The sequence below is a fragment of the Hylobates moloch genome, unplaced genomic scaffold, assembly GCF_009828535.3.
Source record: "Hylobates moloch isolate HMO894 unplaced genomic scaffold, HMol_V3 SCAFFOLD_14, whole genome shotgun sequence".
NCBI classification, from domain to species: Eukaryota; Metazoa; Chordata; class Mammalia; order Primates; family Hylobatidae; genus Hylobates; species Hylobates moloch.
The window spans coordinates 9,885,215-9,909,953 of NW_026652289.1; the positions used below are offsets into that span (position 1 = coordinate 9,885,215).

The 24,739-nt window shown below is 47.5% G+C and overlaps 1 protein-coding gene across 1 annotated transcript in view; it reads right to left on the reverse strand.

Moving 5' to 3' along the window:
• Positions 1-24,739, reverse strand: part of DOP1B (DOP1 leucine zipper like protein B) — a 130,362-nt gene that overhangs the window by 71,087 nt on the left and 34,536 nt on the right. The window contains exons 3-9 of the mRNA XM_058427852.1: positions 17,231-17,412; positions 16,005-16,175; positions 8,957-9,146; positions 6,245-6,343; positions 5,799-5,922; positions 3,689-3,798; positions 3,322-3,436 (exon numbers count right to left, since the gene is read on the reverse strand). Coding sequence (XP_058283835.1) covers positions 3,322-3,436; positions 3,689-3,798; positions 5,799-5,922; positions 6,245-6,343; positions 8,957-9,146; positions 16,005-16,175; positions 17,231-17,412 — 991 coding nt within the window. The remainder of the gene's footprint in view (positions 1-3,321; positions 3,437-3,688; positions 3,799-5,798; positions 5,923-6,244; positions 6,344-8,956; positions 9,147-16,004; positions 16,176-17,230; positions 17,413-24,739) is intronic.

Consider the following 24,739-nt stretch of genomic DNA (forward strand, 5'->3'; position numbering starts at 1 on the left):
AAAGCTAAATGCTTGTTACAAAAATGAAGGCAATTTTCTTGCCTTGATTGACGGGGGAGGAAATGAGGTATGGCTAAAGCCCAGACACAAAAAGTATGGACAGGACTGAATGGCCGTCCTGTGCCTTCTAGTTCTGTATAATCACCTCCTTTGCCTCCTGAGTGTGATTTCTTGCAGACAGCTAAAAAATTAGAAAGAGTAAATTAAGTGACTGTTATGATTGGGCAGGAGCGTGATATTCATTTGCTTCCAGAAAATATGACCTGGAGCCCAAGTTAGCAGCAACATTTACTTGGCTCACCAAGGTGCATGGCTTTGACATAAAACACACATCTCCAGAATGCTAAGTTATATTTTCTTCTTTTAATACTTCCCTGAAGTTACACAGCAAGCTCCCAATACATTTATATAACTGTTCCACTTTTTGGACTAAATCATGATTTTTCAGAACTGCAGTTACTTTACACTAGCAGGAAAATCTATTTGGTTTGAGGTGGGAGCTTGGAGATGGGAAGAGGAATCTGAACAAGTGCAGACACCTTGAGGCAGCACATCAGGGGCAGAGCCTGGAAGAACAAACGCTTCATACTTGGACTTTGGTTAAGAATGACGAGAGCTGCACAACTCTTGGAATAAAGTTCACCTGGTGACAGAAGCAAACATCTCAGGTAGGGCTTCTCTGAGTGCAATCAAGTAAGCATCAGGGGGTGCTGACAAACCGAGCTTAGGCTCCTGACTGGCCCTGGGCAAATAACCTACTCCCGCCCAACCTTAGTCTTTCCATCTGTAAAATGGGCATAGTGGGAGCACCTACCTTGGGGTTGTTGGAGGGACGGAGGTATGAGTGCAGACAGATATAAAAGGATGTATGCAAATCACTTGGCACAAAATAATTGCTCAAAAAATGTCAGCCGTGGTTATTATTAATGAACAGTGAAAACATTCCAGGAACATGGAGTCTCCCCTTCCCTCTAACTTCACGAGAAGCTGTTCCCCTTTTGTCCCCCTAGAGCTGGTACCGTCTCTGCCACACGGCAGATGCTCTGTGCTTTCGAATGGATAAGCGAAGGGCCTCCATCCCAAGGCCAGAGAGAGGCTACTTCACTAATGCCCTCAGCTCTCTCTTTTTTTTTTTGAGATGGAGTCTTGCTCTGCCACTCAGGCTGGAGTGTAGTGGTGTGAACTCTGCTCACTGCAACCTCTGCCTCCCAGATTCAAGCGATTCTCGTGCCTCAGCCTCCTGAGTAGCTGGGATTACAAGTGTGCACCACCATGCCTGGATAATTTTTGTATATTTAGTAGTGATGGGTTCCACCATATTGGCTAGGCTGGTCTCAAACTCCTCACCTCAAGTGAGGCCCACCTCAGCCTTCCAAAGTGCTGGGATTACAGGCATGAGCCACGGCGCCGGGCCAGCCCTCAGCTCTCTTGTTCTCTGCAAACAGCTACCAGGAGGCAGGTACACCTGGAGCACTGAAATGACATTCTTAGGCTTGCAATCCAATGGAAGAGATGGGGATCTTTTCCCTGGTGTAGGGCTCACATAAGCAGATGTAGACCTTAAAGTGAGCTGATATGGTAGCAAATTTCTTTTTTTTTGAGATGGAGTCTCACTCTGTTGCCTAGGCTGGAGTGCAATGGTGCAATCTCAGCTCACTGCAACCTCCACCTCCTGGGTTCAAGCAATTCTCCTGCCTCAGCCTCCTGAGTAGCTGGGATTACAGGTGTGCACTGTCATGCCTGGCTAATTTTTGTGTTTTTAGTAGGAATGGGGTTTCACTATGTTGGCCAGGCTGGTCTTGAACTCCTGACATCAGGTGATCCACCTGCCTCAGCTTCCCAAAGTGCTGGGATTACAGGCATGAGCCACCACACCTGGTCGCAAATTTCTTTTCTTTTTGTGATGGAGTCTTGCTCTGCCACCAGGCTGGAGTGCAGTGGCGTAATCTCGGCTCACTGCAACCTCCATCTCCCTGGTTCAAGCGATTCTCTTGCCTCAGCCTCCCGAGTGGCTGGGACTACAGGCACGCGCCACCATGCCCAGCTAATTTTTGTATTTTTAGTAGAGATGGGGTTTCACCATCTTGGCCAGGCTGGTCTCGAACTCCTGACCTCGTGATCCACCTGCCTCGGCCTCCTAAAGTGCTGGGATCACAGGCGTGAGCCACCACGCCTGGCCGCAAATTCTTTTTAAAGTGACGGAGAGGGCTGGGCGTGGTGGCTCACACCTGTGATCCCAGCACTTTGGGAGGCCGAGGTGGGCAGATCACTTGAGGTCAGGAGTTCGAGACCGGCTTGGCCAAGATGATGAAATCCTGTCTCTACTGAAAATACAAAAATTAGCCAGGCGTGGTGGCACATGCCTGTAATCCCAGCTACTGGGGAAGCTGAGGCAGGAGAATTGCTTGAACCCAGGAGACAGAGGTTTTAGTGAGCCGAGATTGTGCCACTGCACTCCAGCCTGGGCAACAGAGCGAGACTCTGCCATTCATTCATTCGTTAATTCATTCATTCATAAATAAATAAATAGTGAGAGAAGGTCACTTTTCTCAACCTATGTTCATAGGACCATAGTATCTAAGAAGCGAGCCTTTGGTGACCAGAGTCTAGTTCAACCCCCTTCATTTTACAGTGAAAATGTCAGTGAAAAGAAGTGGCTTGCCCAGGATCCCAGGGCAAAAAGATGGAGGGGGTCCCCTACTTAATTGAAAATCAAACCAGAGCTCATTTTATGTATGACATTGAAAAAGCAGTCTTAAAAAGGAAATACCACGTGTTCTGTACACACTACAGGAGCTTAAAGGTATTTTCCTAACAAAAATGTTCAAATTATTGTGCAAAACTTTTTTTTCAGACTGGGTCTCACTCTGTCACCCAGGCTGGAGTGCCATGGTGCAATCGCAGCTCACTGCAGCCTCGACTCCCTGGGCTCACCTCAGCCACTTGGTAGCTGGGACTACAGGGAAGCACCACCACGCCTGGCTGTTTTTGTATTTTTTTATAGAGATGGGGTTTTTCAACATGGCTTTTCAGCCATATTACCCAGGCTGGTTTCAAATCCATGAGCTCGAGTGATCTTCCTTCCTGTACCTCCCAAAGTGCTAGGATTACAGGCATGAGTCACTGCGCCCAGCCATGCAAAACTTTTAAGTGACCACAGATATGATCACTGAACCATATAACATGACTTCAAAGTTGTGAAATTCCAAAGATTAAATTATATTCAAAATAACGCTTTGGTTGTATCTCCCCATGTTGTATTTCCCTGAAAACAGGTAATCTGTATTCAGCATAGGATGGTAGCAGTATTTCTAACATTACCTATTTCTGGCTTGTCAAGCAGACTGATGAGGACGCGAAAAGGCTTCAGGTATGCATGATGGCGTTCCTCCACGTCAGCATCTATGAACTTCTGATGCAATATCTCAGCCAAACCCTATTTATTTAAAAAAAGCCAAATATTAGAATATCGTATATCATAAAGTGTAACAACAATACTGGCTATTCTAATTGTTAAATACTCTGGGACAGAAGGAAAACCAGTCACCCAGCATGCAACAAATACCCTGCAGTTCCCCAAACCAGGGGCCAAGGAACGTGCTCACTGCCTACGTAGAAGCCTCCCAAAGAAATCCACTGGAGAATCGTCACCAAGGATGCCCTGAACTTTCCAGAAATGCTCCTTTACCTCAACTAAAAGATCCTTGGAGTATTTTTCAAAAAAATAAGACGACTGGTCTTCGTAAGAATTTGAGATTTCAGATTCTGGCACAACGGTATTTCCTTTAATGTCTGAGCCTATAAAAGAACAAGCGCCGAGCTGTAAAGAGAGCTTTGCTTTTAAAGGACATCATATCGTGCAAAAGTCTCATGCTCCAATATTTTTAAAAATAGCATTCCTCTGATGGAAAACCAAAATCAGATCCAGAAAGACCACGTCAGATTTTCTTCTTCTGACAGTGGTGTGGCTAATGATCAGACAGGCAGAATTCCATCTTAATGGGTATCAATTTAGTTTGTTCTGAGAATTCACCCTGTTGGCCAGGCGCGGTGGCTCACGCCTGTAATCCCAGCACTTTGGGAGGCCAAGGCAGGTGGATCACCTGAGGTCAGGAGTTCGAAACCAGCGTGGCCAACATGATGAAACCCCATCTCTACTAAAAATACAAAAAAATTAGCTGGGTGTGGTGGCACACGCCTGTAATCCCAGCTACTTGGGAGGCTGAGGCAGAAGAATCACTTGTATTTTTTAGTAGAGAAGGCGTTTCAGCATGTTGGCCAGGCTGGTCTTGAACTCCTGACCTCAGGTGATCCACCTGCCTCGGCCTCCCAAAGTGCTGGGATTACAGGCATGAGCCACCATGCCTGGCTGAGGATCACTTTTTAAAACCAGTGGTTTTTTTGTCCAGCATTATGTGAGATCAAGGTATTCTCATGCACATGCTCCCATCAGCTGGAGCCCTGGATAAGTCTGCAAGGTTCTCAGGGCAAGGAAGTGCATCCTCATGGTATGGGCAAAGAATATGGGGCTCCTGGGGCCGCAATTAAGTGAGTCAGAGCTGGCGCTGTGGTCAGGCCCAGTGTCTTCCACACAACATATCAAGTCCCATAGGAGCAGAGCTGTGCCTTTAACAAAATCATCCTTTACATACAAATCCTTAAAGAGCCTACAAATAGTCTTCTTAAAATCCTTAGTAAGCTTCCATGCAATGACTTTTTAAAGTTTTATAACTAGGGAGAAGAGCAGGAAGGACTGAAGAGGACTTCTTGACTTTGGTAAGATCTTTGGTACAGATCTTTGATAAGATCTGAATGCTAGGCTGAGTGCGGTGGCGTGTAATTCCAGCACTTTGGGAGGTAGAGGTGGGCAGATCACCTGAGGTCAGGAGTCCAAGATCAGCCTGGGCAACAGGGTGAAACCCCATCTCTACTAAAAATACAAAAATTACCCAGCCAGGTGGTGGGTGCCTGTAATCCCAGCTACTTGGGAGGCTGAGGCAGGAGAACCACTCGAACTTGGGAGGCAGAGGTTGTAGTGAGCTGCGATTGCACCACCGCACTCCAGCCTGGGCGACGGAGTGAAACTCCATCTCAAAAAGGAAAAAAAAGATCTAAATGTTGAGAGTTAATCAGAGCTGTAAAGTCCTGTCACAATCGTTTTGCATACCACGTTTTCTTAGGTACGCGAATATGGGACTTTAGAAAATTCATGAATGTGTTATCTTTAAAGTTGCAATTTCCTAGACTCTGTCCCTGGGAGGCCTTCCAACCAACAGTCAAGGGCCCTTTGCCAACAAATTTATAGGCAGTCCACACACTCTGACACACAGAAACATGGCCCAGGGGCTCTCGTGATCTCCAAAGTTATCCAAACGTCTACCAAAACGTATCCACTTACACAAAACCTCCTCCTTTATTTACACATCTTCCACAATATTTGTAAGTTTTCTCCACAATACACCCTCATCCCATGAAACTTCTCCATAGCGATAGGCTTCTACTTGAATAAGGTTTTGCTACCATTTTTTGGTGGTATTTCAAGCTCTTAAATGGAATTCAGTTGACATTTTAAAAATCCCACTTATTACTTCCCCTTTTTTAAAAAAGAAACTGCAAAATAACCAAGCTATGTGTAGGCAGCAGACCTCAACTGACCAGTGCCATATTTAGTCATTGTGGTATCTTTCCATACTCCATGATTCAGAGATACATCACCAAGACCACATCTTATTCCAGAAGTCAGCACTAAAAGGTTTCACATTAACTTTGACTTTAAAAGAGTGCATACTGCTCAGTACCTAGTAACCATGCATACAGTCTTCTGTTCAGGGACATGTCCCTTCTCAGTAGGGTCTGGGTGGCGGCTGAGAGAATGTGCACGATGTCAGATCTGAGGAGAGGGATGGCTCTCTCATTGGAATCCTATTAGAAGAACAGAGAAATTTACTGCAAGGGAACAACAGGGTAGATTGCTGACTTTTTGACACGCAGCCCTTCCTTGCTGGTCTACAAAGCTCTATCTCAAAAAGGGCTGGTTCCTTACACATTACCCATGGAAAGAAGCTATTCAACAGGTGCAATGAAAATGCTATCCTTGCAAAAATGAACAAGGACTTTTCACTGGCTACCAGCAAATAACACCCATGAGTGGCTGAGCTGTCCTTGTACGACAAAACGGCTTGAGATCTATATCCCACCCCTTGGGAAACACCAGTGACTTACCAGAAGAGTACAAATGACTTACCAGACAGGTATAAAATGGGAAGAAGAACAGAACGATTTCCAGATTATTTCTTTGCACAAGAACATTTGAGTCCAACAGGGAGGCACACAAAGATTTCACCTGCAAACGATCAAATGGCATCAGCATTTTCAGGCTACTCTTCATGGTCATAAAAATGAAAGTAACCTTTCCCAGGAATCTTGAACCTCCTGTGTTATATCACTCAGAAGAGAACCAGTAGCCACAGGTCAGGAGGGCGTGGGTTCTAGCTCTCGAAGCCACAGGCTGTGTGACATCGGAGAAGACATTCAGCTGCAGACCTCACTGTTCCATGTGAGAGCCGGAGGGGTTTGGACCAGATGGCCGGGTTCTATGATCTCAAATTCTACGATCCCAGAAAGGATCCAACAGGAACCTTAAACTGAAGCTCTGAAGACACACGGGAAAATAATTCCTGATCAATTCAGTAGATATTTTGAGTGTCTTTTCTAATACAGATAGGTAGACTAGAGATGCATAAGAAATTACAGCCACAGACAAATGCTCAGAATTTAGAAGAGGAGAACTCTTTCAACTGCAGAGAACACTGATGCTCCACGGGAAAGCTGGGCTTGAAGGACAGGAAGGAGCTACACTGAGACCGCAAAGAAGGGCAGGAATGGACGGCCAGTGGGACAGAAGGGAATGGCCAGGAGCAAAGGCACTGTGAGGCCAGGCCCCGTGGCAGTCGTGTGGGAGCGCAGGGCCTGCAGGGAAGAGTGAGGTGCTGTGGCTGGGAGCAGATGGTTAGAATGCTCTTGAGCTTGGACTATAGCTGTTGGCAATGGGAAGTCAGATATATATATATTTTTTTTCTTTGAGACAGGGTCTTGCTCTGTCACTCAGGCTGGACTGCAGTGGTATGATCTTGACTCACTGCAACCTCTGCCTCCTGCGTTCAAGCGATTCTCGTGTCTCAGACACCTGAGTAGCTGGGATTATAGGTGCCCGCCACCATGCTCTGCTAATTTTTGTTTGTTCTTCAGACAGAGTCTCGCTTTGACACCCAGGCTGGAGTGCAGTGGTGCAATCTCAGCTCACTGCAACCTCCGTCTCCCAGGTTCAAGCGATCCCTTTGTCTCAGCCTCCTGAGTAGCTGGGATTACAGGCGCCCATCACCACACCCAGCTCATTTTTGTATTTTTAGTAGAGACGGGGTTTCACCATGTTGGCCAGGGTGGTCTTGAACTCCTGGCCTCAGGTAATCCACCCGCCTCAGACTCCCGAAGTGCTGAGATTACAGGCATGAGCCACTGCGCCCAGGCTAATTTTTGTATTTTTAATAAACGTGGGGTTTCACCATGTTGGCCCGGCTGCTTTTGACCTCCTGAACTCAAGTGAGTCACCTGCCTCAGGCTCCCAAAGTGCTGAGATTACAGGCATGAGTCACCACACCCAGCTGGGAAGTCAGACATTTTTAAAGCACAGGATACATATGAGCCAAGCTAGGCTTTCTCTTAGCAGATTCGGGATGGGGAAAAACCAGTCAGATCCAAGAGTAAGAGACAAGGAAGCCAGAGCAAAGCTGAGACGATGGAGAGACAGAGACAAAGGGGATACTGACGGGGCAGGAAAGGGACACGTTCATCGGCATCTCCCGTGTCCTGATCATTGCACGAGGCGCTTTTCATCCATTTTTCCACCTTGTCCTCAGAGAGATCCTGTGAGGCAGGTCTACAACCCCCATTTTGCAAGCAGAAATGGAATCAGAGGGTAATTCATACTCAGCTGCGGATCTCGCCTGCGAATTCAATCTGAACACTTTAAGATCAAAGTGTGGCAACACCACCAGGTGGCGAAAGACAGCAAGCCATAAAAGCACAAGAGGCAGGTTTGGGGAAAAGAGACAAAGATCTGGGAGGTTACCATTTCTAATGGCACAAGAAGGCATGTCATTACCAGGGAAGAGAGCTTCCCTTGAAGAGCCTGGAGATGGATACCTGGGGAACCCCGATAATTCAGGTTTGAGAGCAGCCAACGGAGACAGGAGAGCAGGGGGAGGATGCCAAGGGAGGAGGGGGTTTCCATGTAGGAGTGGGCAGTGGCCCCCGTGACACAGGCCAGAGGAAGGAAACAAAGACCTGCCAATGCGGCAGACCCCCTGCGTGCAGAGGCCGTCTGAGTGCCGTGTGCAGCTAAGCACATTTCTGCAAAGCCGGGGGCCTCCAGAAGGGACCTCTGAGGGTGTGAACACTTATTTGAATGTATGAATCTTAATGCCACTTTGGGAGGCTGCGGTGGGTGGATCACCCACCAGGCAGGCAGTTCGAGACCATCCTGGCCAACATGGTGAAACCCCATCTCTACTAAAAACACAAAAATTAGCCGGGCGTGGTGGTGGGTGCCTGTAATCCCAGCTACTCGGGAGGCTGAGAGAGGAGAATTGCTTGAACCCGGGAGGCGAAGGTTGCAGTGAGTCGAGGTTGTGCCACTGCACCCCAGCCTGGGCGACAGAGCGAGACTCCATCTCAAAAAAAAAAAAAAACTTAATGCATATGTTACAAAAGCCACCACCAGCCTCAACTGCACAAGGCCTCCTTCTCGCCTTGCTCAGCCGTTTGTTACCCAGACTCAAGCTTGGTGCACCTCCCTTTCCTGGATGTCCCTTTGCAGCTTCAGTGACAACCTGCCCATGAGGATGCTGTGCCCACGTGTCGCCTCCTCCCCATGCCCCATGAGGAACACAGCACCCACCGTGAGTTGGTGATTGTTCCCCAGCATGTACTTCTGCTCCCGGACGGGGGCATCCCTGTTGATGTGGCCCACCACGAAGACTGAGGCAGGGAGGCGGATGGACGGGCTGGCCAGGATGCTCCCCCAGAGGGCGGTGTAAAACACCTCTTTGCCAACCACCAGCGACAGTCTCAGGAGCAGAGCATCCGTTCTGTTGATGAGAGAGGATAGGGTTCAAGGGCTCGCCCCGTCTTCCCAAGTCCCACTGCACACTGCTGTGTGAATGCTGCATGAAGAACCACAGCGGATTCGCCTGGCTGGGGAAGCCCCACCTTCCTCATCGCCGGGAGCCGCTGCCATCTCTCACTCTGCTGTGTGTGTCCACCTGCTGGCTGTCACACTGATCCTGGATTTGCTAAAACCAATGTCACTAGGCAGCGCAGTGTCTTGGCCAATGGAAAGTGTCTAAGCAGTCGTGTGTGGCGGGGCAGAGACCCATCTCCACCCTGGCCGCGCCACGGATGCCTAGGTGCTCACGGAAGGGAGGTTCCACCATAAGAGGGATGGGCAGGTCAGCCACTTCACAGAAAGGTGGAAGGAGGAGCCATTCGTGTATCAAAAACTAGCATATGCTGAGGAGACTGATCAAAGACTTAAGCAATTAGATGCCACCAACCTGAGCACAGCCAAAAATGTGCCAAGTGACATCTGCCTTTAGAAATACTAGGGGCAAATCTGCCTGGGGCCTCCCACGACCCTGCAAATTCCATCAGCCTGGAGTGGTGTTTCCTTTCAGTCTGCCCACAGCACCTGCATGTGCTGACTCCCGCTCCCAGGGGCCCTTGTGCTGAGGTCGGGCATTTGTTCGCCTCTTATCTTTATCTAGGTCTCCCATGATACAAAGTCAGCACCTTCTCACGCATCCTTTAAGAAAAGCAGCGTCACCAGTGGATCAGGGCTTGTTTTTCCACTGATGCTGACCAAGGCCAGGCCCATGTCTGTTCGGTGGTGTCCCTGCAGCTGACTGCGGCCCTTTCCCTGTCCGCAGTGCACACAATCTGCAGGCTGGGTGACAGCATCTACCAGTAAAACAGCAGAGGCACATTCCCCCTAAGGGATATCACCCCACGACGGATCTGACTCATTACCTGAAAGGATTCAGTTTCTCACATGCTTCCTATCTGCAAAGACCACAGAAAACAATGACAGATAAACCAACCCGGTGGAATGTGTTGGTTCACCGAGCTTGCCAGAGTTGGCCCTCCCGTGTCCAGATCCTGGTTGTGATGCTTCCTAGCTGCAGGACCTAGGAAAAGTTTAACATCTGCGCATGCCTGTGCTCAGCTAAAAGACAGGGGAAGGAGCCTCGACCTTGTGGAGATGTTGTGAGAAGGAAGCGAGAGTCCCCTCGAAAAAAAACAAAAAAACAGTTCAGCTGGGCACGGTGGCTCACGCCTGTAATCCCAGCACTCTGGGAGGCTGAGGCCGGTGGATCACCTGAGGTCAGGAGTTTGAGACCAGCCTGGACAAGATGGTGAAACCCTGTCTCTACTAAAAATACAAAAATTAGCCAGGCATGATGGCAGGTGCCTGTAATCCCAGCTACTGGGGAGGCTGAGGCAGGAGAATTGCTTGAAGCCGGGAGGCGGAGGTTGCAGTGAGCCGAGAGGACTTCACTGCACTCCAGACTGGGCAACAGAGTGAGACTCTGTCTCAAAAAAAAAAAGAAAAGAAAAGAAAAGAAAAAAAAACAACAACACTCAACCCAGGAGAACAGACCTAATGCTTGGGCCATGCCGCCTGCAATTACTACTAGGTCCGCTCTGTTTGCTGTCACAGCCCCAGTGCCTATTTGAGCATCTGACTCCAGGTTGGCACTCAAAAAACCCCTCAGATAATTTTTTTTGTATTTCCTTCAAAAATATCTACCATCGTGTTATATTAAAAGTGCATTTTGTTCTCCTTAAAATTAGTGTGAACTTTTTGGGGTCCTGTAAAATATTGCAGGAAATAATGCATGGTACCGTCTTCTTAGAAAAAATAAAAATGAAGAGGCATAAGTAATGGCTAAGTGTACAGAAGAAGTACACAGGGCGATTTAGTGGCTGAGGTTATTGATTGGTCTTCTATTAAAGGCTGAGTAAACAAATAGAGCTTGTCTTTGCCCAACTCTGAAATCATCACAAACACTATAATGTACACACCCCCCTTTACTTAGAACTGCATATTCCCAAAGTATGTTCCATGGAACACTGGCCACTAGAGATGTTCCACAGAACAGGGGTTCCACCCTCAAAAAGTTTGGGAAATGCTGCCTATGTCATCTCTTCAATATTCTGAAAACTGGCTACTAGCTTTCTATTAAAGAAATAAAAATTTTTTTTTTCTTTTTTTGAGGCAGGGTCTTACTCTGTCACCCAGGCTGGAGTGCAGAGGCACGAACACAGCTCACTGCAGCCCTGACCTCCTGGGCTCAATCAATTTTCCTCGCTCAGCCTCTGAGTAGCTGGGACTACACACCCATGCTGCCACACTGGGCTAATTTTTGCATTTTATATACAGACAGGGTTTCATCATGTTGCCCAGGCTGGTCTTGAACTTTTGGCTTCAAGTGATCTGCCCTGCATGGCATCTCAGTGCTGGGACTACAGGTGTGAGCCACTGTGCCCAGCCAGCTTTATTTTTTAAGTATCATTTTATTCTAAAAAAAAATGGATGCATACTAACAATTTAAATGACATCACAGTAGAAACAACAGCAACTATGACAAACCTTTGGTATGAGAGAGCAAAATAACCGGGGTTAAAAACAAAGTAACTTCCTACTCAGCAAGAGTTACTATGATCATCTCGGTTGTTAAATTCCAATATTAGTGTGCAGTTTACAGTCCAGAACCCTAAACTTTTTTTCTTTTTTTTTTGAGACGGAGTTTCACTCTTGTTGCCTAGGCTGGAGTGCAATGGCACGATCTTGGCTCACTGCAACCTCCGCCTCCCAGGTTCAAGTGATTCTCCTGGCTCACCCTCCTGAGTAGCTGGGATTACAGGCAGCCGCCACCATGCCTGGCTAATTTTTGTATTTTTTTTTTTGGTAGATACGGGGTTTCACCATGTTGGCCAAGCTGGTCTTGAACACCTGACCTCAGGTAACCCACCCACCTCGGCCTCCCAAAGTGCTGGGATTACAGGCATGAGTCACCATGCCCCGCCGGGAACCCTAAACTTTTAATTCAAAACCAACAAATGGGCCAGGCACGGTGGCTCACACCTGTAATCCCAGCACTTTGGGAGGCCAAGGCAGGTGGATCATTTGAGCTCAGGAGTTCAAGTTCAGCCTGGCCAACATGGTAAAACCCCGTCTCTACTAAAAATACAAAAATCAGCCGGGCATGGTGTTTCGCACCTGTAATCCCAGCTTCTCATGAGGCTGAGGCAGGAGAATTGCTTGAACCCAGGAGGTGGAGGCTGCAGGGTGCCAAGACTGCACCGCTGCACTCCAGCCTGCGCAAGAGAGTGAGACTCCATCTCAAAAAACAAAACAAAAACAAACAAAAAACCAACAAACATTTAAAAAAAAAAAACAACCTAACTTCCACAACCCAAGTATTTCCATCCTTCCTAACTCATCCCGGCTTATGCTTTCTCATGCCTCCTGCAAACGCAGCTCCTTCAAATGACACCCGCATGCTCCACTCTTCACAACTGAGAGCAGGTGAGTGGCATGGCCGGGCACTGCAAATCCCAAGCACTCCACAACTTTGGTTCTGCAGCTGCTTGCCGAAAGGACAACCATGGAAAGCCAAGCTGTCACAAGACAGCACCGCTTTGGTACAATCATCTGAAACTGAAGAGGCAGGGCAGTGACAACAGCACCCTGTACCATAAACTGCAAGTCAGAAACAGCGCTAAAGAGGGGGTAAAAAAAAGCCTCGAACCAGCACAGACCATCATCACAGTGCCTGAAACCAACCAAAAGAAATGTTGGTGCTGGGTGCAGTGGCTCATGCCTGTAATCCCAGCACTTTGGGAGGCTGAGGCAGGCAGATCACTTGAGGCCAGGAGTTCAAGACCAGCCTGGCCAACATGGTGAAACCCCATCTCTACTAAAAATACAAAAATTAGCTGGGTGTCATGGTGCGTGCCTGTAGTCCCACCTGGCTACCCAAGCACTTTTGGGAACAGTTACCAAACCGTCTCAGACTAAAATGGATACAGCAACCAAAAAATCTTGCACAGTCACTTCAATTACTGTGGCTGCAACACGCTGGCTCAGAGATTATTGTATAACCTTTCACCGGCATCCACCTTGGAGAGCTGATAACTAATCACTTCTGGGTGCCACATTGCATTTGGTTTTCTGTCACAGCTAAATAGATTCAGTGATTCATGAAGCTTTACTTGGCTCTTGGTTCGATGTCAAGAAATCACGATATTCGGAAAAAAACATCAGTGTTAAGCAACTTTAACAACTGTTCAAATGAACCTTCATTTATCAACTAAGAAAACAAAAACACTCCAACTATTTACACTTCTAGTGTGATTCACACAGATTTAAAAGATCACAGTAAGCTTTAGAGAACTAATGTGTTCATCTGTCCAATGATGGAAAAATCATGTAGGACATATACTCACCTATCTGTCATCAGAACACAAACATAGCAGAACTTCTAGAAAGGGCCTGGGATTAGGAGTCCATTGGCATGGAGTCTGGTAATATCCTCCAGCTGCCTCCTATGTGACCTGGACCACTCATTAACTCAACACACACTTACCAAGTCTTACCGTGTACCAGCCACAGGGCCTGGCGCTGGGCTTAAAACCGCAACGAGACAGATTCTGCCTCCTAAGGTAGAAACTGTAAAGGTAGATTCTGCTTTGGGAAATGGAGAGCCAACACCTGGTCTATGTGAGAGCTTGAAATGGTTAAAGCGCAATGTTTTGGTTACATCTGTCAAGTCCTGATATAGAGCTCATGAAATGCACCCTTGGCCACTTCCTAACTAACCCTTCAAACCATTCTGATTACTTGGTTTACTTGAGGCTGGGGGAGCCGTGCAAATGGACCTTAGATTGATTCCTGGGTTCCACTCCAGCCTCCTGCACCCCTCAGTCACAGCTACTACCACAGGAAAGGGTGACCTGACTAGGGCCTCCAGCACAGGGAAATATGAGCAGTGCATTGTGTAATCACATGGAAGCTTTTACAAGCACAAAAGTCACCAGTGACTGAACATGGGCTCTTAAAACAGGTCCCATTAACAGAGGTGAATCACTGTGGCATCTCTCAGAAGAGTTAATAAGCTGGAAGTGAGTTCTTACTTTATACTTCTCCAGAAACAAAAGTCACTGTATATACTCAATAGTCTGGTTTGTTTGTTTTTTTCCAAGACGTAGTCTTACTCTGTCGCCCAGGCTGGAGTGCAGTGGTGCAATCTCGGCTCGCTGCAACCTTCACCTCATGGGCTCAAGCTATTCCCCTGCCTCAGCCCCCTAAGTAGCTGGGATTACAGGTGCACACCACCATGTCTGGCTAATTTTTTTGTATTTTTAGTAGATATAGGGTTTCACCATGTTGGCCAGGCTGGTCTTGAACTCCTGACCTCAAGTGATCCACCTGCTCTGGCCTCCCAAAGTGCTGGGATTACAGGTGTGAGCCACCGTGCCCAGCCATACTCAATAGTCTGAACAGATACACACTTTCTCCCATTCCTAAGCAGTGACCACAAAATAAAAAAAAGCTACATGAACTTTTGTGCATATGAGTGTTACAGATTTCTCCAAGGTGCTACTGAAACCTGTCAAGATATTCTGCTTCGCATCACACTAAATTGCGTTTTCAAGCCCTGCCCTGGCTTTGCTTTTTAATTTAGAAGCAGCCTAGTTTAATGGAAAGAAGAAGGACTTTAGAATCCGATATGGGCTGGGCGCGGTGGCTCACGCCTGTAATCCCAGCACTTTGGGAGGCTGAGGTGGGCAGATCACTTGCAGTCAGGAGTTTGAGACCAGCCTGGCCACCAGAGGGAAACCCCATCTCTACCAAAAACACAAAAATTAGCTGGGTGTGGTGGCACTTGACTGTAATCCTAGCTACTTGGGAGGCTGAGGCGGCAGAATCACTTGAACCCAGGAGGTGGAGGTTGTAGTGACCGAGATCGCACCACTGCACTCCGGCCTGGGTGGTAGAACAAGACTCTGTCTCAAAAAAAAAAAAAAAAAGAATCCGATAGATACAGTAGAATAGAATCCCAGCTCTGGGGCTTGCTGACTGTGCGACTGGGAAACCTTCTTATCCTCTGACCCTCACCTGTAAATGGAGGTAACTCCTGGAGCACAGAAATTCATTACACAATGTGATCATGTGTGTAATGCACGCTGCAAGTGCCCAGGAAAGGGTCCATTCATTTCCTCCACACTAGGCGCCCTAAGAGGGTATGTCTTCCCCTCCACACATGGTGACTCCGTGGGTAACTCTGTAACGGGACAGGAGATCATGAACCCTGCACTATGGTGTCCCTTATTAATGAGCTACATTTCTCTCCGCGTAAAGGATCTCATCTCTCCAGGCTTGGGACTTCCCCTTTGGTAAAGAGACACAGAGAGATTCCCGGGAGGAATTTGAAATCACAACCACCAAGGAAATGTGAAAGAGCAACCCGACCTCCACACCTACTACTGCTTCCCATGTCTCTGCACTTCCTTCCCCGTGTCCTTTTTTTTTTTTTTTTTTTTTTTTTTGAGATGGAGTCTGTTGCCCAGGCTGGAGTGCAGTGGTACAATCTCGGCTCACCGCAAACTCTGCCTCCCGGGTTCACGCCATTCTCGTGCCTCAGCCTCCCGAGTAGCTGGGACTACAGGCGCCCACCACCACGCACAGCTAAATTTTTTTATTTTTAGTAGAGACGGGGTTTCACCGTGTTAGCCAGGATGGTCTCGATCTCCTGACCTTGTGATTCACCCACCTCGGCCTCCCAAAGTGCTGGGATTACAGGCGTGAGCCACCGCGCCTGGCCCCTTCCCCGTGTCTTATAAAGCAGTGGAGTAAACACAGCCTGGACAAGACACCCACGCACCTGTCGGAGATCTCGGAGCCCTCTTCGAGGCCGGGCAGCAGGCCGACAATGAAGGCCTGCAGACTGGGCAGGAGCAGCTTCTGCAGTGGGAGGAAGTACTTCTCGTACAGGGTGAGCAGCACCGGCCTCACTGATACCGCCGCGTGTGCCAGGAGAGGAAATAACCCGCAGCTTCGAGAAAGAACGAGAGGGAGCGGGGCAGAAATAAGATACCCAGTCAGAATTCCCAGGTGACAAGCCAGCCAAGGGGAGTTTTCACAAGCAAACAGCTGGCCATTTAAACTGCTGGTTTCGATGTGTGTGTATGACATGAGATGGTCACAAAACACTGTTACGTAACGAGCCGGCAATGAAGCTGTCCGCACATTCAGATCCTAAAGTTCCCTTATAGAAAAGTCAAAACAGGGTGCTGGAGAGGATGTGGAGAAATAGGAACACTTTTACACTGTTGGTGGGACTGTAAACTAGTTCAAACATTGTGGAAGACAGTGTGGCGATTCCTCAAGGATCTAGAACTAGAAATGCCATTTGACCCAGCCATGCATTACTGGGTATATACCCAAAGGATTATAAATCAAGCTGCTATAAAGACACATCCACAAGTATGTTTATTGCAACACTAGTCGCAATAGCAAAGACTTGGAACCAACCCAAATGTCCATCGATAGACTGGATTAAGAAAATGTGGCATATATACACCATGGAATACTATGCAGCCATAAAAAAGGATGAGTTCATGTCCTTTGTAGGGACATGGATGAAGCTGGAAACCATCATTCTCAGCAAACTATCGCAAGGACAAAAAACCAAACATGGCATGTTCTCACTCATAGGTGGGAACTGAACAATGAGAACACTTGGACACAGGAAGGGGAACATCACACACTGGGGCCTGTCATGGGGTGGGGGGAGGGACAGCATTAGGAGATATACCTAATGTAAATGACGGGTTAATGGGTGCAGCACACCAACATGGCACATGTATACATATGTAACAAACCTGCACGTTGTGCATATGTACCCTAGAACTTAAATTAAAAAAAAAAAAGTTAGGACGGATAGACTCCAGAAGGCACCCAGTGACGTCTCCTGGTGATGGCTTTATGATTAATTGTTGCACATACAGCCCTACGCTTATTTTGCCTGTTTGTCATTTTCTCATCTTGTGAGCTGAAATATCAGTTACTTGGGTAATAAAAAGGAACACAGCAGAGAAGCAATCGCACCTGTACAGAAATAAGTCCTTGGCCAGCCATTTGGTCCCCACAATTTTAAAGATAATCTCGTAGGTTTCTAGAGCTTTTAAGTGCACACCACTGGGCAGGGCAGGATGCAAACACTGAGCTAATCTTTTGCTGATGAGGAGCCGTCGTGGCAACAAGGAGTACCTCAGGTTACTCTGAAGAGCCTGTCAAACAAGAGAAAAAAAACACATGAGGAAGAAGGCAGTGATATTTACAATGGAGAGTGAATCTGCTGAAGCCAGAGAGACTGCAGCCATGCCCTGGTGTGGCTGTAAGAAAGACACATACACAACAAAGGGGCAGAGGGACTACATGGCGAGAGTCCACAGCAGTTCTGGCAGTGCTGGAGATGAGGCAGGTACAAAGACTTTCTTAGTACGTGGCCAGCTTCTCGGTCACACCTCGGAGCCCATGACGGGTGAGGGCCGTGTGCTTCTCTATCGCAGGAAGCCACGAGTAGGGGCTCACTCAGAAGATATGGATTGGGATTAAAGCCTTCCAGGCTGTAACTCCTGACATTTCTACCAGTTGGAGATGGTGCTGGGAGAGACCTGTGTTCCCCAGGAGGAAAATGGCACCACCCCACTGGGCTGGAGCAATGCTAGTCCCAAGCTAGGCTTCCATAAGCAGGACACACAACACGTCTGCGGGAAGCATCCCAGAGTGCTTGCTGTACCTGAGAAGCAAGGTCGAGAGTGTGGAGATCGATGCCGTCCTTTGTGGCATCGAGTAACCATGGGCAGAGCTTTGTGCGTGGGAGGCCCCTCATGGCTTAATCTTTTTTTTTTTTTTTGTGAGATGCAGTCTTGCTCTGTCACCCAGGCTGGAATGCAGTGGCGCGATCTCAGCTCACTGCAACCTCTGCCTCCCAGGTTCAAGTGATTCTCCTGCCTCAGCCTCCCAAGTAGCTGGGACTACAGGCGCCCGCCACCACGCCTGACTAATTTTTTTTATTTTTAGTAGAGACAGGGTTTCACCGTGTTAGCCAGGATGGTCTCGATCTCCTGACCTCGTGATCCACCCGCCTCGGCCTCCCAAAGTGCTAAAATTACAGGTGTGATCCACTGCGCCTGGCCAGCTTAATCTTGTAACAGAGTGTCTGATGTTATCAGGGAATGATCCACATAAGTAGCTCATTTGCTTACACAAATATTTACTGAAAGCCTACAGGGTAAAGTTCATGCTTCTTTTTTTTTTTTTTTGAGATGGAGTCTTGCTCTGTTGCCCAGGCTGGAGTGCAATGGCGTGATCTTGGCTCACTGCAACCTCCACCTCCTGTACCTCCTGGGTTCAAGCCATTCTCCTTCCTCAGCCTCCTGAGTAGCTGGGATTATAGGCACACACCACTACATCCAGCTAATTTTTTGTACTTTTAATAGAGATGGGGTTTCACCATGTTGGCCAGACTGGTCTCGAACTCCTGACCTCAAGGGATCCACCCGCCTCGGCCTCCCAAATTGTTGGGATTACAGCCGTGAGCCACCACGTCCAGCCAAGTTCACATTTCTTAAAAGGTCTCCCAAGCACAGCTCCTGCCTGTTCTGCCTGCAATCCGTGGCTCCGGCCTTCCTTTCACTGCCCCTTGCCTAAATGCCCTTCTGGCCACCTTGCTAACTCTTCCTCACGTGTGATTTAGCTCAGTGCCCCCATCTCAGGGAGGCAGAACAGGCCTTCCCTCTGCAGTGCGAGGGCAGGGACTATCTCATTCTTCTCTGCTGTCTCCAGCACCTTGCACAGTGCCTAGAACAAAGCGGGCAGTTGGGAACAGGATCTAAGACATGTGCAATGCCAGCTGCATTCCATCCACATCAGAATCGTTGGCCCTCAGCCTCATGACCGCAGGGCCATGACAACTTTCCTCTTGTACGCAAACACTACGATCCCATCTCTAAAGCACACTCAGGTTATGCAGGACATAAAAGGAAGACAAGGAAAACAAGAATATTTTCCATCAGATACCTGTGGTCTAAGTGAATTCTCAAATTCAATAAAGTGACATCTTTAAAAAAAATCAGATATGGCCAGGCGCAGTGGCTCACACCTATAATCCTGGCACTTTGGGAGGCAGAGGTGGGTGGATCACCAGGTCAGGAGTTCAAGACCAACCTGGCCAACATGATGAAACCCTGCCTCTACTAAAGATACAAAAAATTAGCTGGGCGTGGTGGCACGTGCCTATAATCCCAGCTACTCGGGAGGCTGAGGCAGGAGAATCGCTTGAACCCAGGAGGCGGAGGTTGCAGTGAGCCTGATGGAACCTGGGCGACAGGGCGAGACTCCATCTCATCTCAAAAAAAAAAAAAAAAATCAGGTATAACTAGTGGTCATCAAAAAAGGGTTGCACTCTGTTACAGAGGCTGGAGAGCAAGTGTGCGATCATGGTTCGATGCAGCTTCAACCTCCAGGTTCAAGTGATCCTCCCACCTTGGCCTCCTGAGTAGCTGGGATTGCAGGTGCATGCCACCAAGCCTGGCTAATTTAAAAAAATTGTTCTGTAGAGACAAGGTCTCCCTGCATTGCCCAGAATGATCAACTGGTCTCAGACTCCTGGGCTCATGCAATCCTCCTGCCTCAGCCTCCCAAAGTGCTGGGATTACAGGTGTGAGCCACTGCGCCCAGCCCTTAAAATATCATTTATGAAGAATGTGATACCTTAAAACAAAGGGAATGCTAACAAAATAATGTGAAAAAATGTGCTTATGTTCCAAAAAGGAAAAAAAAAAAAAGAACAGAGGAGAGGCCACTTAACTTCCACACTGTCACAAAGGATGAGAACAGACTGACGGTAGCAGCAGAGAAGGAATGAACGTGGATAATGGACAGGAAATAGTACATTTGCTCATGGGCAATTTCAAACACATAGAACGGTCAGGCAGCCAACACCCAGCTTCACCACCAGCAATGCCCGGCCAGCCTGCAGAAAACATCTCCACGACTCTCACGGCTTACTGATCACAGGCTAACAAGCTTTCTCCATGGATTCAAGAGTAGGAGAGCTAAAAGCTGTCTTGACCTGTACCATTATTTTTGTCAAGGCAGAGTTTTCTCTTTTTAACACTACCAAATCTCATTTTTGCTCAGTATACTCTAAGACTTCTGCTATTTGGGGCAAAAAAAGATGTTAAGTACTTCCCATGGGGAGCATCTGGGATTCCTAAGGGGTTCCCTCAGTCTGTGCACATAGCAGGATCCCTTTCTTCCGCTCTTTTGAGTATAGGCATGGCAACATGACATATTTGGGGCCAACAAGATGAATAGAATTACGGGAGTCACTTCTGGCACAGATCTTCAAAGCCAACTCATAGCTTATCACTTCTCTTTTCCCTGCCTCTAAGATTATGGAAACACAGGTTGAGATAAAGCCCCTGAGAAATTTCAGAGAGCAGAAACCACTTTCTGATCCAGTAAGGCAGAAATAAACCATGTTGTAAAAGTCACCATGATTTGAGGATTGTTTGTTACTGTGCATAACTTTCCCTATCCTGACTGATACATCTCTTTTCACATGAACGCAATTGCAAGGAACCACAACCACTCATTTCAAATTAATAGAACTGATTGCTATTTTTTCTCATTTACATGTGTTACCTCACTTCATTTAATGTGGAAAAGACATAGAAAAAGACACATAACCCAGAACTGAGGCTGTAACCAGTATAAGTGGAATGAACTTGTTCACTGTATGTCGACCATGTTTATCATGTTTTGATTTTTTGAGACAGGGTCTCACTCTGTCACCCAGACTGGAATGCAGTGGTGTGATCGCAACTCACTGCAACCTCTAACTCCCAGGCTTAAGCAATCCTCCCACCTCAGTCTCCTGAGTAGCTGGGATTATAGGCGTGCACCACCACATCCTGCTGATTTTTTTTTGTTTTGGGGGGATTTTTTTTTTTTTTTTGAGCCAGAGTCTTGTTCTGTCACCAAGGCTGGAGTGCAGTGGTGCAATCTCAGCTCACTGCAACCTCCACCTCCCAGGTTCAAGTGATTCTCCCACCTCAGCCTCCCAACTAGCTGGAATTACAGGCATGTGCCACCACACCCGGCTAATTTTTGTATTTTTTAGTAGAGACAAGTTGAGCCACATTGGCCAGGATGGTCTTGAACTCCTGGCCACAAGTGATCTACCTGCCTTGGCCTCACAAAGTGCTGGGATTACAGGCTTGAGCCATCATGCCCAGCATCTTTGGTATATTTTGTAGAGATGGGATTTCGCCATGTTGCCCAGGCTGGTCTCGAACCCCTGGGCTCAATCAATCCACCTGCATTGGCCTCCCAAAGTGCTGGGATTACAGGTGTCAGCCACTGTACCCAGCCCACGTGAATAATGTGAGCAAGGCCCATCTGAGACAGGCAACTGATTTCTGTTGAAGAAAAGGTGCACTAAAGGCAAACTCATACTGCTTATCAAGAGAGACAAGCTGCAGTTGTCTTCTTTAAAAATGCAGCAAGAAGGCCGGGTGCGGTGGCTCACGCCTGTAATCTCAGCACTTTGGGAGGCCAAGATGGGCAGATCGCCTGAGGTCAGGAGTTTGAGACCAGCCTGGCCAACATGGTGAAACCCGGTCTCTAGTAAAAATACAAAAATTAGCCGGGCGTGATGGCACATACCTGCATTCCCAGCTACTCAGGAGACTGAGGCAGAAGAATCGCTGGAACCTGGGAGGTAGAGGTTGGAGTGAGTCGAGATTGTGCCACTGAACTCCAGCCTGAATGACAGAGTGAGACTCTGTCTCAAAAAAAAAAAAAAAAGAGAGAGAGAGAGAGAAATGCAGCAAGAGCAAAGGCAATGAACCAATAGGACTTAGAAAAATGAAAAGATACCCTTCCTTTGTGATAAGAAAAATAAAATTAATATAACAGTGAAGTATCATTTTCTTCACCCATCAGAGAGGTAAGCTTGACTCAAGCATACAGGTTCAAGCATAGAGCAGAGTGATCTAGAGATCATGAACAAAGTTAATCAAAACCAGGTCTGGATTTGGCCAGACAGAACTTGCTAGACTGCTCCTTGGAGCTGTCATCACACAAAGATTGAGTGTTTATACACTCCACATGGGGGCTCGCACTTAGCAAGTGCTTCAAAACTAAGGCTAAACAAACCAATAAACAAAACTGAGGCTATTACTAATGCCTGGTCTAAATATGCAAGCTTGGGCACCAGAGCCGCCAATTCCAGTTTCAGAATTTGCTGGTTGGGCAAACTACCTTTCTGGGCGAAATTTCATCTGTAAAAATGAGGACTGTGATATCTCACCAAGTTACAAGCATAAAGAGATCTCATGTATAAAGAATTTAGCATACTGCCCGGCACAAAGTAAGTAATCCACACATATGACCTCTTAGTATAATGACAAATTGAAAAATAAGCAGAATATTTAAAGGTGGAGACTCTACCCTTTGTGCAGAAGCTCAGAGCTGTAGCCCAGTGGAGAAGGCAGAACCAGCTGCTTGGATCAGCGGTAAAGGCCACCATGGAGGTTCCCACTTGGGGTCCCTGCAATTCCACCTTACGAGACTTTTCCGTGATGCCCTTCAGTCTCACTGAGGGCCAGCACCAGCCACAAGAGGGACAGCACATTTTTAGGGCAAACTTCTCTGGTGGATACTAATGGGGTGCAGGAAATGCTACCCCAAAATATGGTACCTGGGAAACTGAGAAAACAGCAGAAGCAGGAAGGATACTCTAACCTTCCTCCCTGTGGCAGCTCATAAAGCCTAGGGAGGTCTCTGACCTTCTCCCTCCCTTCTCCCCTGAACGCTCTGTGACAGGTGTCCTGCCCTATACCCAGAAGGAAGGAATGTCTTGCAGAGGCACCAAGAAGAACCTGAACAAACAGACCTTGCTAAATTCCCCCCGGGGTATTCCTGAATCATCACACCCCGCATCCAGTCATTCTACGCGACTTCATCAAACCCAAGCATAGAAACACAGACTGGAATCCCTGTTTCTTCAAGTCTTCATTTCTGAAGGTTCTCATGCCATGTAAAACTTAATTTGCATGCTTTTCTCTCGTTAATCTCTCTTTCGTTACAGGGGTCTCAGCCATGAACGTCGCAATGGATGAGGAAAAGATACTACTTCTTCACCCCTTCAACACTGTTCTTTACAACTGCTAATGCCCTGTACCCAAAGACAACACCGGTGCCCTCTTCCAAGTACAGGACTTAGGAAAGCTTCTTTCTTAGATAAAACAGTATGAATTTCCTTGTTCTAAAGAATGAAAGTGGGGCCGGGTGCGGTGGCTCATGCCTGTAATCCCAGCACTTTGGGAGGCCAAGGTGGGCAGATCAGAGGTCAGGAGATCAAGACCATCCTGGCTAACATGGTGAAACCCCGTCTCTACTAAAAAAAATACAAAAAAATTAGCCGGGCCTGGTGGCGGGCGCCTGTGGTCCCAGCTACTCGGGAGGCTTAGGCAGGAGAATGGTGTGAACCCAGGAGGCGGAGCTTGCAGTGAGCTGAGATCGTGCCACTGCACTCCAGCCTGGGAGACAGAGCGAGACTCCATTTAAAAAAAAAAAAAAAAAAGAATGAAAGTGGCTGGGCACAGTGGCTCACACCTGTAATCCCAGCACTCTGAGAGGCCAAGAAGGGCAGATCACTTGAGCCTAGGAATTGGAGACCAGCCTGGGCAACATGGCAAAACCCGGTCTCTACTAAAAAAATACAAAGAAATTAGCTGGGTGTGGTGGCGCATGGCTATGGTCCTAGCTACCTGGGAGGCTGAGGTAGGAGGACCACCAAAGGCCAGGAGGTTGAGGCTGCAGTGAGCTGTGATCATGCCACTGTACTCCAGCCTGGGCGACTCTGACTCAAAAAAAAAAAAAAAAAAGAATGAAAGTTAGTTTTGGGTAGTTTTGTTTTTTTTTTTTTTTGACAGTGTCTTGCCCTGTCACCCACAGTGGAGTGCAGTGGTGTGATCTTGGCTCACTGCAGCCTCAATCTCCCAAGCCCAGGCAATTCTCCCTCCTCAGCTTCTTGAGTAGCTGGAATTACAGGCTGTACCACCACGCCAGGCTGATTTCTATATTTTTTGTAGAGATGGGGTTTCCCCACGTTGCCCAGGCTAGTCTCAAACTCCTGAGCTTAAGCAATCCACCCACCTTGGCCTCTCAAAGTGCTGAGATTATAGGCATGAGCCACCATGCCCAGCCAAGAATGAAAGTTATCCTAAGGAGTTTAAGACCAGCCTGGGCAATTCTGTAGGACTCCATCTGGAAGTTTCTGTTTGGGAGGATGAAAAGGTTCTGGAGATGGATGGCAGGGTACACAATATGAATGTACTTAATACCACTGAACTGTGCACTTAAAAATGGTTAAAATGGTCAACCTTAGGCCATGTGTATTTTACCACAATAGCATAAACAGAAAAGAAATAATGCTGTTTCATGGCAATTGCTCTTGCTGGCTAAGGCTGCAAGAGCCATGAACTCTTTTTTTTTTTTTTTTGAGACGGAGTCTTACTCTGTTGCCAGGCTGGAGTGCAA